The following is a 13,982-nucleotide window of genomic DNA, read 5'->3' on the forward strand; positions in this document are numbered from 1 at the left end:
CCTGACCTTATGTTCTTTCGGGTTACATACAAATCAGAGCCGTATATTGAGAGTTTGGCCATCTCGCTGTTTCAGCACGGTAAAAATGTGACATTATGTCATGTGACCAGCAGTTGACCAATCACAGCGTGACCAATCACAGGTCAACTGCTGGTCACATGACATACAGACGCCATCTTGTTACCCTGTCGAAAACCGAGTTGGCTCTTTATATATATACCCCCCCCCCCCTCTCTTTATTAACAGACGAAGCTTACAGGCTCACAGAAACATTGAAACATACAACTGAGTGGTACAAAATCAAAACAGTGAAAACTAACAACATACACACATCATAGTATAATGGGGTCAAAGGAAAAGGTCACTATGGTATTATAAAGCCATAAAGCCTTTTTAGATTTACAGAATTGTAGTAAATCATTAAAAGAAAGAAATTCCTCAAGAAAAAAAATGAAGGTCGGCTTTAGTCTCTCCAAATTTGCATTTATAAACGCTCTCTATATATGGCTCTGGTACAAATGAACCGACATTGCCATCTTCTGGCAGTTTGCGGTCATTACATGAACGTCCTGACCTCTTAATACAACAATAATATAGTTTTTAGCATAAAATTGGCAAATTGATTAAATTTGGCCACACGGCATTTATGCTAATAGCATGTTGAAGAATTGTTTATGATAGTTTAATCTTTTACATTGTGTTTATTAATTGCACAATCAGCTTAATGTACAATGTGCCATTGTTATGAGCAATAGCATAATTTATATTTAATATCTAGTAAAATATTTTTTGGTGTTTGGTAGTAATTTCTTATCTTGAAAACACTATTTATTTATTTATTTTAAGAAATGCAAAGTTCCATCAATAAAAGACAAGAGCCGCCAGTCCATTTTGCAAATGTGCTATTTGGAGTTATAGAAAAACCTGTTGGCCGAACAACAGTAATGATGGAGTCACTTCACATAACGATTAATGGTATTACCACTACTAAAATGTTACTTTCCGATGTAATGGCGTTGCTGTTGCTGGCTGCATCTCTGGAAACCAGCCACCGACTACAGAGAAAATATGGAGAAGAGACAGTTAGCTTAGTAGCACTAGGCTGCTGTAAATAAGTGAGCATGAGAAAAGTTTGCCCATAACAACGGCAAAGTGTTTTGTACATTAAGCTGATTGTATATTTAATGAACACAATGTAATCATAAAAGCGTTTTCAACATGTTATTAGCATAAATGCCATGTGGCTACATTTCATACATTTGCTAAATTTATGCTAAGAACTCATATTACTTTCAACTTTAGTTACGTAAACAGGAAGTTGTTGTTGTTTTTTTTAGAGAGAGCGAGAGCGAAAGTAAACAGGAAGTTTCAATACAATTACATGAAAAACTGAAGTTAGCCGAGATGGGTTGAAAAACCCCCCCACACATTTTAATTACTCTCTTATGTTTATTTTATTTACTTAACCGGAATCTACTTAATCTTTATATGAGGAGAAGGGTTTAAAATGTAAATTCTGCCAGTGCACTAGCACTGAGAACATAGATTGGACTTTTAAAACTGGTAGCCTCTCAATAAACATTGATCATGTTAAATTTTGCAGTACCTACCAGTGGTAGAAAATCCTTAAGTAGGATGAGGCTTATTTTCTAGATGAATTTTAAAGTCATCCAGTATAATTATGTTATCAACACTAATTGCAAAAAAAAAAAAAGGAAAAAAAAGAATAAGGACCAGCACACATAATTTTTCTTCATTAGTGAGTAATTATTTTAATTGCGGCTCTGCTTCACATTTTATTATATCATTCTAACTCCTGAATATGCTGCTAATTTCCTACTTAGAGGCATAGCGACACAAAACAGCCTGCAATATCTTCTATTTCCACACGGGGGCTCCCTTGCACCGTCCATGCCGCCATTTTAGGTCGCGGTGAGTTGGAGCAGGTAACTTGGACAAATTGCACTGCACATATTTACAAACACATTAACATCTATGGATTATAAAATTTATTGGGGGAAGTGCGAGTGCTTCATTTTCGTTCCACGTTTACTTACATCATGAAACATAAAAAGTGATAAAGCCAAAGATTTGTTTGCGTTATTGTTGTAATTTGATTTATGACATATTGACTTGTGTTTACGCTACTCTTTTGTCAAATGTTGTGACGTCATAGTGAATGCGTTTAGGTAGTAAGTTCACTTAAACTGTCTTTAATATTATAGATGAAACCCTAACCTATAAGACCAAAATATCTAAGTATAGTCATTCTGATATTGTTTACTGTAATATAGTAAGTAAGTAAGGGGGCAGGACGACGGGTGCTACCTTACCTGACTGCATTGTCCCCGCTGTGTGTGTGTGTGTGTGTGTGTGTGTGTGTGTGTGCGTGTGTGTGTGCGTGTGCGTGTGTGTGTGTGTGTGTGTGTTTTTACACCTCTATACTTAATTCATTTGAAAATAAACACACCCATTGCACTAGCTTGGCCCTTTATGACCCACTATAAATATTGAATTCCGTTTACATAATGATCCTTATAGGAACATGCAGTACGTACACATCATGACTATCAGGGGAAAGCGATGGAAGATGCAAAAGATGCATCCGCAAATGCTAAAACAAGGATGTGTGTATGTGAGTGTGTGTGCACGTGTGCAATGCCGTGAATAGGCAAATAAGGGCAATCATAGTGACGAGGTTCCAGGAGGCGAGTGACTTCAGGAGCCCTCATATGACCAGAGGACCATCTGCTACGCTGGTTGTTCTTCGTCTCATTAGACCTCCGCCAGGGCACCATAACCCTAGTGGCCTCGCGGCGCTGGTCAAGGCGTGTGTGCGTGAGTGTGATTGTGTGTGCTCATACTCAAGCAGTTGCCCAGCAGTCCACTCTATTGCGCTAAATTGACTAGGAACCCCAAACAAAGCCATGTGGCCCGTGTGTGTATGTATAAATGCCGCTTCGTTTTTGTTCCCTCTCAGGAATGACACATGCTGATGGTAAGTGCAGCATGCTCAAGGACGGAGTCCAACTTGAGCCCACTTGGCCTGCTTTTTTTCATTGGCCCTTTGTGTGATTGCAATTGAATTCCACAAAACAAGAACTAGTCCTTCTTTTCTGACACCCCCCCCCCCCCCCATATAGCATACTTAATCCACATCTTAATTGAAATACGAAACATCGCAACTATACAAAACACAATATAACAGTGCATGCAACTTTGCCATGTACATCACCTGGAGCAGTTAAGAGTCAATATTTATCAAATAACATGCCTAAAAATGATAATATTTCAGTAAAATTGCCAGAGAATCTGATTAATATGTATTCATGATGTGTTCTACTAGTCAACAGGTTTTCCTCTAAGCAACCAATCAGAAGACAGGCAAACATCGATGTCATTAAGGGTCAATACTTGTGGCCACCAGGGATTTATAATAGTTTTGGAATTTTCATCATAGTTAGATTTTATTTCGTTTTGAGTTTAGTTTTTTAAAGTTTCAGAGCGGGTTTTTGCTTCTTCTTCTTTTTTTTGAAATGCTTTTATTTTTGTTTTTATTAGTTTTAGTATTAGTTTTTTTCTGTCTTTTTATTTATTTATTTATTTTTTTACATGTGTATTTCTCGTGTGCATGATTAAAAAAACATCCATCCATCCATCTCGGCAAAATATGATTTTATGCATGTCATTCATTGTTGCTTCTAATATCAACCTCAAGAGCTCATGTATTCTATTAATAAGATGAAAAGAAGGTTAACTTTTTTTAATAATTTTTTTTAAAGCAATTTAATTTTTATTTCATTAACAATTTTTTTTCCCAATTTTAGATTTTTTTGTTAGTTTCTTTTAAGCAATTTCCTTTTTTTTCATTAACGAAGATGTTTTTCCAATTTAAGGTTAATTTTTGTCTACAACAAGTTTGAAATCTGGTTTAAATGACAGTCCTATTGCTAGTAGTTTAAGTCTAGTTTAGTTGGACCGAAAAATCCAACATCCACAATCCACATATATTTACTAGAAGTAGTAAAACATTACAAAATGAAGAAAAATAGAATGTTGGGAGAATTCAGGTTGCTAACGTAGTTCTTCTGTGTGCATAGGCCCAACACTGAGACTAACCTGTCCTTTGTTTTTTTCGTCAATTTTAGTATCAAAAACAAAGGACACCTTCCTTGCAATCAGTGTTTGTGCTAAATCTTATCAAATGATTAGCATGATTTGCTGCAGTTTAAGACCCCTGACGGAAACTGACTTTCTGTGTTTGCATTTGTGCACGTGGCTCAGTGTTTTGTTTGTGTGTGTGCAGGTGCATCAGTAGTGTTATGGAGGCGACTCCGGTCTTATTAAGATAAGATGCTTCCACTCAGCTGACAAATGTCAACAAATGGTGAGTCAAATTCTAGACATGACATGCACATGTTACACACGGACAGATTATCGGTTTGTTTATTTTTCTCTGGAAATCGTAGACTACACGTGTCCGTCTATATTTCCATGCACGCTCACTAGAAATGATTTTATTACTGCAATTGATGCTTTTGAAATAAAGCTGTTAACGGTCATTTAGGTAATATTCAGTATCTTTAAATATTTCTGTATAGTTCCAGTATCTATTCATGTTCGATAGCAGCATTTCATTTCATTAATAAATAGAGCCCCATTTTTGTAGACAGGCAAGTCGAGTTTACCGTGTTTGGGATCGCATTGCATGCAAATCAAACTATATTTTAGACTTGCAAAAGGCAGGTCTAAGTGGTGGCGCATTTGGTGTTACATAATTTTGGTGGATTTAATCAAAGTGTAGACAGATAGATACACCTTTCCAGATATATCCATCTCTGAAAGACAAAATTAGATTTGCTAATGTTAGCAAGAGTTAGCATTATTAGTTTACCTTTTGAGGTGTCAAAATCATCTCCACCATTTAGTGAGTTGAAGACCGCAGAACTTGCAACCGGCTGATTGTTTTCTTTTGCTGCAGCTGCAGTCATTTGGGGGAAGTCGGGTGTCATTGAAGTTATTTGTGTTTTTGCTTTACCAAGTGCTTCCTCTTTCTATCACATAAAAAAGTTGAACAGCAAATCAGTGCTGGTCTTGACAAGGTCTTAATGTAAAATCTTAAGACCGGCCAGTCCACGACCGAGACAAGATCAAAACTTTTGGGAGTCTAGTCTGGGACAAGACCAGGACCTACCAAATGTGGTCTTGAGACTGGTCTCAAATATTACCACACTATTTGATGCTGAGGGCATATTGAGCAATCTGAGCAATTAAATCACATAAAGAACCGTCATTACTGCTGCCATGTCTTTGCCAAACAAGTTTTAGATCAAAGCGAGTTACTAGCAGCCAACTCTGGGAATATTTTATTTCTACCCATCGACTTTTGTAGCGCTTGACATCAATCGAGTCACGAGCGAGTTTCGTCGTTGGCGATGCAGCGTGTTTTCTTCTTCTTTGTGGTTTCAAGTCAGACCTTTGATCATTCAATATCCCCAAAATGACATTGCTGTATTTCAAAAATGTTTCCACAAGCGGCAAAGTTCACTCTGTCACCTGTCATTGTTACTCTGCTACGGTGACACTGATTTGCAGCTTCTTTTCAAATGTGCTTTAACACACCATGTGCAGTAACACAATACATAAATATAAATATAACACTTTTTTTTGCTCCCATTTTTTACGAGATGAATTCAAAGATCTAAAACTTCTTCCACATATGTACACAATATCACCATTTCTCTCAAATATTGTTCTAAATCTGTGATAGTGAGCACAAAAGTGTTCCGTTAATATTTTTATATTTAGCAGTATAAAAATCGAAGGTATTAATTAAAGGCATAAAGATTATTGACGGGTACGGATTTTACCAGATTTCTTATAAAAACCCACATAAAATATTTACAGTATTCTTTCTTATTTACTATTATCTACAATTTAGGACAACTGAAATAAAAAGTTTTCTACAATGGTTGCACCAGATGATGGTTGGCTAACAATTAGCTATCTAAACATAACAAACTAGCTATCACAAGTAAAATTATAATGAAAATATATATTTGTAGGAATAGAGAATTGTAGGTTTTTACATTGCAAACTTGATATCTGCTTCCATGTGTTCTTGTGGATGGTACAAACTCATGTCTTTAAATGTATTTCAAATTAAAACTCCCAAATGATTATTATTTTTTTGGGGTCGCACCACATGATAATTCATACAATAGGCATAATCGGACAAACTTATCCACCCGTCAACCAAAAAAACCCTGCTTTGTTTGTGTAGGATCCATCTTACTCCAAAATCTTCTCTGACCACCTTTGTAACGTTTCACAACCTTTTCAGTACATTAACATTCATTTCAATGATTTTCGCAACGAATTCTCGTCAAAGACGAATAAGGGGTAGGACTAGATTTTTTTTTACTTCCTCCTACCCCTTTTGAACATATAAACAATTTTTTTCCTCCTATTCTTGTTTTTTTTTTTTTTTTTTTACTTCAATTTATATTTTAAATTTGTAATGTGTTTTGTGTTATTTTTATGTTTATATGTTCAATAATACGGAAGCGTATTGCATTCACTTGAAAAAAAAAACTCCTGTTTTTCTGACAAATTTTTTTGGGGGAGAGTTGTTTTTTTGAATATTTTTTTCCCCCTGATTTTTAAAATATTTTTTTCCCTGTTTTTAAAAAAATATATTTTTCTCTGTTTTTCTGAATAATTTTTTTCAGTCTGTTTTTCTGAATAATTTTTTTCAGCCTGTTTTTCTGAATCATTTTTTTCAGCCTGTTTTTCTGAATATTTTTTTGACAGAAAAAAAATTATGTAAAACTGAAAAAAATATTCAGAAAAAGAGAAAAAAAAAGAAAATACTCAAAAAAAACAAAGCAACCCCCTATGGAAGCGTATTGCATTCACTTGAAAAAAAAAAGTCCTGTTTTTCTGACAAATTTTTTGGGGGGAGAGTTGTTTTTTTGAATATTTTTTTCCCCCTGATTTTTTAAATATTTTTTTCCCTGTTTTTAAAAAAATATATTTTTCTCTGTTTTTCTGAATAATTTTTCTCCTGTTTTTCTGAATAATTTTTTTCAGTCTGTTTTTCTGAATATTTTTTTTTAGCCTGTTTTTCTGAATAATTTTTTTCAGCCTGTTTTTCAGAATATTTTTTTGACAGAAAAAAAATTATGTAAAACTGAAAAAAATATTCAGAAAAAGAGAAAAAAAAGAAAATACTCAAAAAAACAAAGCAACCCCCTATGGAAGCATATTGCATTCACTTGAAAAAAAAAAGTCCTGTTTTTCTGACAAATTTTTTGGGGGGAGAGTTGTTTTTTTGAATATTTTTTCCCCCTGATTTTTAAAATATTTTTTTCCCTGTTTTTAAAAAAATATATTTTTCTCTGTTTTTCTGAATAATTTTTTTCTCCTGTTTTTCTGAATAATTTTTTTCAGTCTGTTTTTCTGAATAATTTTTCTCCTGTTTTTCTGAATAATTTTTTTCAGTCTGTTTTTCTGAATATTTTTTTTTAGCCTGTTTTTCTGAATAATTTTTTTCAGCCTGTTTTTCAGAATATTTTTTTGACAGAAAAAAAATTATGTAAAACTGAAAAAAATATTCAGAAAAAGAGAAAAAAAAGAAAATACTCAAAAAAACAAAGCAACCCCCTATGGAAGCATATTGCATTCACTTGAAAAAAAAAAGTCCTGTTTTTCTGACAAATTTTTTGGGGGGAGAGTTGTTTTTTTGAATATTTTTTCCCCCTGATTTTTAAAATATTTTTTTCCCTGTTTTTAAAAAAATATATTTTTCTCTGTTTTTCTGAATAATTTTTTTCTCCTGTTTTTCTGAATAATTTTTTTCAGTCTGTTTTTCTGAATAATTTTTTTCAGCCTGTTTTTCTGAATAATTTTTTTCAGCCTGTTTTTCTGAATATTTTTTTGACAGAAAAAAAATTATGTAAAACTGAAAAAAATATTCAGAAAAAGAGAGAAAAAAGAAAATACTCAAAAAAACAAAGCAACCCCCTATGGAAGCGTATTGCATTCACTTGAAAAAGAAAAAACTCCTGTTTTTTTGACAAATTTTTTGGGGGGAGAGTTGTTTTTTTGAATATTTTTTTCCCCCTGATTTTTTAAATATTTTTTTCCCTGTTTTTAAAAAAATATATTTTTCTCTGTTTTTCTGAATAATTTTTCTCCTGTTTTTCTGAATATTTTTTTTCAGTCTGTTTTTCTGAATATTTTTTTTCAGCCTGTTTTTCTGAATAATTTTTTTCAGCCTGTTTTTCAGAATATTTTTTTGACAGAAAAAAAATTATGTAAAACTGAAAAAAATATTCAGAAAAAGAGAAAAAAAAGAAAATACTCAAAAAAACAAAGCAACCCCCTATGGAAGCATATTGCATTCACTTGAAAAAAAAAGTCCTGTTTTTCTGACAAATTTTTTGGGGGGAGAGTTGTTTTTTTGAATATTTTTTCCCCCTGATTTTTAAAATATTTTTTTCCCTGTTTTTAAAAATATATATTTTTCTCTGTTTTTCTGAATAATTTTTTTCTCCTGTTTTTCTGAATAATTTTTTTCAGTCTGTTTTTCTGAATATTTTTTTTCAGCCTGTTTTTCTGAATAATTTTTTTCAGCCTGTTTTTCTGAATATTTTTTTGACAGAAAAAAAATTATGTAAAACTGAAAAAAATATTCAGAAAAAGAGAAAAAAAAGAAAATACTCAAAAAAACAAAGCAACCCCCTATGGAAGCATATTGCATTCACTTGAAAAAAAAAAGTCCTGTTTTTCTGACAAATTTTTTGGGGGGAGAGTTGTTTTTTTGAATATTTTTTCCCCCTGATTTTTAAAATATTTTTTTCCCTGTTTTTAAAAAAATATATTTTTCTCTGTTTTTCTGAATAATTTTTTTCTCCTGTTTTTCTGAATAATTTTTTTCAGTCTGTTTTTCTGAATATTTTTTTTCAGCCTGTTTTTCTGAATAATTTTTTTCAGCCTGTTTTTCTGAATATTTTTTGGACAGAAAAAAAATTATGTAAAACTGAAAAAAATATTCAGAAAAAGAGAAAAAAAAGAAAATACTCAAAAAAACAAAGCAACCCCCTATGGAAGCGTATTGCATTCACTTGAAAAAAAAAAACTCCTGTTTTTCTGACAAATTTTTTGGGGGGAGAGTTGTTTTTTTGAATATTTTTTCCCCCTGATTTTTTAAATATTTTTTTCCCTGTTTTTAAAAATATATTTTTTCCTCTGTTTTTCTGAATAATTTTTTCTCCTGTTTTTCTGAATAATTTTTTTCAGCCTGTTTTTCTGAATATTTTTTTGACAGAAAAAAAAATTCTGTAAAACTGAAAAAAATATTCAGAAAAAAAGAAAAAAAAAGAAAATACTCAAAAAAACAAAGCAACCCCCCAAAAATTGTCAGAAAAACAGGAGGGTTTTTTTCCCAAGTGAATGCAATACGCTTCTGTACAATAAAACCATTAACCCAAAAAAACAAAACCCAAAAAGGTTAAAGGATCAAACGAAACCTAACTTTGTTTCACCTTTCTTCTAGTTGACGTTTTAATTGCATTCCTTGCCAGGCTTTGTTCCTTTTTTTTTTTGAGTAATGACTTTAGCATTTCAGGCCGTCAAAAGCGAGAAAAGTGGTTTTCACCTGGCACGATCCCCAACAGATGGCTGAGACAATAATCAAGTGGACAAGTAATGGGTAAATAAACCGGACTAGTTGCATACTATTCACTAACCTGGATTCTGTGCCAGCACGGGTTCACTTCCAACTCTGTGAAGTTGATGGTTGGGTGTGATGACCGGTCCAGGATGTGCATAGTTTTACCTTTAGCCCAAAGTCAGCTGGCATCAGCTGCATCTCCGTACAACCATTGAACAGGATAAATACATCTACGTAAAATTGGATGACAGAAATTGAATGGATAATTGCATTCCACTCAAACAACGATCATTGTTATTATTGGAACAGAAAGTTTTCCAGCCTTTTCTCTCAGAGCCTACAAAGGGACCAATGACGCACACAGGCAACGTACAGTGATGACAGAAGGAGAAGTGTGCCTTGTTGTGATCAGGTATACGAGGCCCGAAAATAAGCTTGTTCGTATTGCAGTTTTCCAGTGAAAATTCACACTTTGCAGCTCATGTGAACACATTAAAGAGCAATACCTTTTCTTGCTTGATGCACAACTTCAGTAGCTCAAAAGTCTGGGGGCTCAATTATCATATTTTGCTTTTCCTAATGCGCCACATTTTCAACGGGAGACGGGTCTGGACTGCTGGCAAGCCAGTCTAACACTGACACTCTTTTTAGGGTGAGGCCTATAATAACACTTAATTTCAAAACAACAAAATTCAAATTATTTAATAATAATAAAATAAAAAATACAGTGTGACAATATATTATTAAAAACATCAAAAATCCGTTTTTAAATAATTAAACAAAATATTTTTTTTAAATATGGAGCGAAGAAAACAAACAAATATGAACTATTCCAATTAGATGGGGCAAGTGACTTGAAGGCTTTCTTGCCTATTAATTTCAAGGGGACTATGAAAAAAACTGGTTTGAACTTTTTAATGTAGTTGGCTGACTGTGGAACAAAATATTGTTTAAAACAATAAGGAAAATTAAAATGAATACGTTTAAAACAAAACAGAAACCAATGAAATTGCCATCTATTATTTAAAGAAAGCCACCCCAAATGATCCTACATTAAACAATGATGAGTTAAAAAAAAATAACAACCCAAAATAAACCTACATAGTTTATTATAAATCACATTAAGGGGCTGTAAAACAGCTTTTGATGCAATCTGATAAACAATATCAGCATAATGAATAATGAGAAAAATAATTTGAACAATCAGTTTGTTAAATCTTTCAATGTATAACAATGCCTCAAACTTTGTTCAAAATATGTTCAATGTGAAATTCAAAAGTTAGTGATGAGTCAATCCAAACTTCCAAATATTTACATTTGTTAACTTTTTGAAGAGCGCTACCATCATAATATGTCAAAAACAAATCATTTACGCCATAACTAAGTTACCCATGCAATTTTTATGTATATATTTATTTAAAATTCCACTTAACTTTATAAGAGATGCTGCTTTTTGCTTCTGTTAAAATTAAAGCAAAAATAAGTGAAAGTTTAACATTTCAGTTATGTTAAAATTTTGGAAAACTATTTACTATAGAAAAATATTTACTGTTTTGTTAGAATTTGCTGTATTTTAAATAGAAAAAATATGTTGGAAATTTGACAAACATTTTTATTTTGATCTTAATATTTTTAATTTTACTGCAAAAGAATATCGGCTCCAAATATTGATTATCGGCCTGCTTGCCTACTAATCATTGTATCGGTATCGGCCCTGAAAAAAAAATCAGTATATTACTACTGCACACATAACTATATTCCACACAAAGCATCCAGCCAGCCATAAATAAATAAGAACAAAACAAAAGTAGAAGACATAGAAGAAGCTAGGCTGGTGGGGTCTGGTCGGTGCTGGATTTCGCTTTCCTTTCTTTTCTTTGGTCCTTCCTCGGGTTTCCTGTCGGCCTCACGACTCTGGCTGAAAGTGTTTGGTTTAGGGAAACGGTATGGGATTTTTATTTTTTTAATAGGTTTTAGGTGAACTAATGAATGCACGCACGCACATACACATATTCACCCACATACAAAAAATATATAAAAATACAAAAAAAAATAAAATAAAAAAAATAAAAATAAAAAAAATATATATATATATATATATATATATATATATATATATATATATAAAAAGGAGAGCAATGATGATGACATGTCAAATCGGTAAAATTACCGAATGATCAATACTGAGCTCTCCAGAAATTTTTTTTTAAAAATAAATAAAAAGAAGAAGCTAGGCTATTGGTGGGCTGCTAATCTACAGGTCAACTGTTTTTTGATTAATCCCAGGGATGTGGCGCTTGAGGTCCAAAACTTGTTTGTCAAAGTCAGAAGAGCAGTAATGGTTCATTTCTGTGTGTGGGCGTTTCCTTCTGATAAATGATTGGACGTTAATTACAATGAATTTCATGAACAATTGACCTGAAGTGTCATGTGATATCGGCATCACGGGTACGTTCAACAAAGACGCGACCGTCAAGCCGAAGTATAAAAGGATTATTCGTCGTTGTCCTTTTCAGCAGCAAAGCTAGCAACCGCAAAGGTAACTTCACGCAACTTTATTTTGCCTTTGTCTTAACTCTTACGATATTTTATCGCAACATGATCAAATGTTAATACGGTCCTTTAAATCTGTTACAAATACTATATAAAGTATTTTTCCATATTTGCACAGATGGCACTCACTCTTCGCTCGTTCTTCCTCCTTTGCGCGATCAGTGGAGCGTTATGTGGAGGCGTAAGTCAAAATCTCTCACGCTGACTAAAATATTATAAATATATTTACTGTTGTGTTTTATCCATTGGTTTCTTCATTCCACTGTCTAATTTTTCTTTCTTTCCTCACAGTGGAATCAGTTTTCCCAAGGTTGGTACAGTAACCGCGTCTCACTGATACGTTGCCAAATACGACATAATGTCATAGTTGTGTCTGAATTTCATAGCAGATTTAATGGGAGTGTCTTGTTTTCTTCTTAAACAACGTCGAACCTTCAGACAATAGCTGTCCTAAAGGCTGGCTTCGGTTGGGCTCTCAATGTTACGTCTACAAGCCCGATTTGAGGACATTTGCAGATGCGGAGGTATTGAACACTTCCATCATTGTTTGTTGATTCAACATTTTGGCCCAGAGTCAAAATGTCTTGCCATGTCTGAGGAATCAAATGATTAATTAAATCATTATTTCTTTACTGTATTGTCTTTCAGAGAGTCTGCAAAACTGTCGGCGGGAATCTGGTCTCCATCCACAATGTCGTGGAAAATGCGGTTGTTCTTGAACTGGTTCGGCAGAGCGCTATTTCTGGCATAGCCTGGCTTGGACTCCAAGATGCAATTTCGGTAAAGCATCGGCCAGTACAAAATAATTTTTATTGATGGGGTACATACATATAGAAAAATTCAGAAGAGTCATATTTTCCGTAATATGTCAGATAGATGTCGAGTGGAGCGCCTCCTTCAAATCTAACTTTTATCTTCCAGGATAATGCGTTCCTTTGGACTGATGGCACCGTTGTGGATTTCAAGGCTTTTGGTGAAGGAGAACCTGATAACACTGGCAACTGTGTAGCGATTTTTGCAGGCAGTATGTAGTAGTTTGTAGTAAGCAGTGATTAAAGTTTGCGATAAATATTCAAATTAACATGTATTTCTTTTAGATGGATTTTGGAAGGATGAGTCCTGCGACCTCGAGGCCCCGTACGTTTGCATCCAAGATGCAAAGTTTTGCAGCAGCTATTATGGCAATTTTGGCGGCGCTTGGTAATCTGTCCATTTACCAGCCTGTCTTCAGTCACAATCTAGTTCCCTAATCATAGTGACGCAATGAAATGATATCAAATTTTAGTTATGGCTTTTTTTCCTCCACAATGCTTAATTATTAACAACACAATTACATACTGGTTCATAAAAGAAACACAAATCTGCATTAAATCATGGTGGTGTCATATATTCTCAAACAGTTACATTGTATGGCTCGTTTGCAATAAATTCAACATATTCAATGAACAAAATGTCTTCCTTTTTTCATTGTGTGGCAAAATGGGGCAGCGTGACTGCCTATAGTGTCGACCATTTTTCTCTTACAAGCTCATTTTTGTATTTTTTTGCTCAGCAAAATGTAACTCGTATTCTTTTTTTTTTTAATGTTTTGCATGATTTGATTCGATAAAATGCTGTTTAATACGCAGATATTTTGGGGGCAGGTACTCAAAATGAAAAAAAAACTAGTATTGTATATCAGGTATATATATCTGTGTGGTTTAAAAAAAAAGTCTTTAATCCAATCATTTGAATTTCAGGCTTTAAAATGTCT

The 13,982-nt window shown here is 33.3% G+C and overlaps 1 protein-coding gene across 2 annotated transcripts; it reads left to right on the forward strand.

Annotated features, from left to right (window-relative positions):
• The first annotated feature begins 4,301 nt into the window (after positions 1-4,301).
• Positions 4,302-13,657, forward strand: LOC144038724 (lithostathine-1-beta-like). 2 transcript variants are annotated; one of them, XM_077551430.1, is made up of 8 exons: positions 4,303-4,387; positions 12,193-12,215; positions 12,348-12,410; positions 12,521-12,539; positions 12,668-12,753; positions 12,878-13,009; positions 13,151-13,253; positions 13,327-13,657. In XM_077551430.1, exons 1-8 carry the CDS (start codon positions 4,375-4,377, stop codon positions 13,431-13,433), a joined length of 546 nt encoding a protein of 181 aa, XP_077407556.1. In that variant the 5' UTR covers positions 4,303-4,374; the 3' UTR covers positions 13,434-13,657. The 2 variants fall into 2 exon arrangements, with proteins under 2 accessions (XP_077407557.1, XP_077407556.1); XM_077551431.1 differs by lacking the exon at positions 12,193-12,215 and having other exon boundaries at positions 4,302-4,387.
• Positions 13,658-13,982: the final 325 nt, after the last annotated feature.

This window comes from Vanacampus margaritifer, chromosome 18 (assembly GCF_051991255.1).
Source record: "Vanacampus margaritifer isolate UIUO_Vmar chromosome 18, RoL_Vmar_1.0, whole genome shotgun sequence".
Classification (NCBI taxonomy): Eukaryota; Metazoa; Chordata; class Actinopteri; order Syngnathiformes; family Syngnathidae; genus Vanacampus; species Vanacampus margaritifer.

Excerpts from the sequence above, each read along its gene's own strand:
- LOC144038724 (XM_077551430.1), top strand. Across the intron at positions 12,754-12,877 it reads GGACATTTGCAGATGCGGAG|AGAGTCTGCAAAACTGTCGG; the intron begins GTATTGAACACT and ends ATTGTCTTTCAG. Across the intron at positions 13,254-13,326 it reads TGTAGCGATTTTTGCAGGCA|ATGGATTTTGGAAGGATGAG; the intron begins GTATGTAGTAGT and ends TATTTCTTTTAG.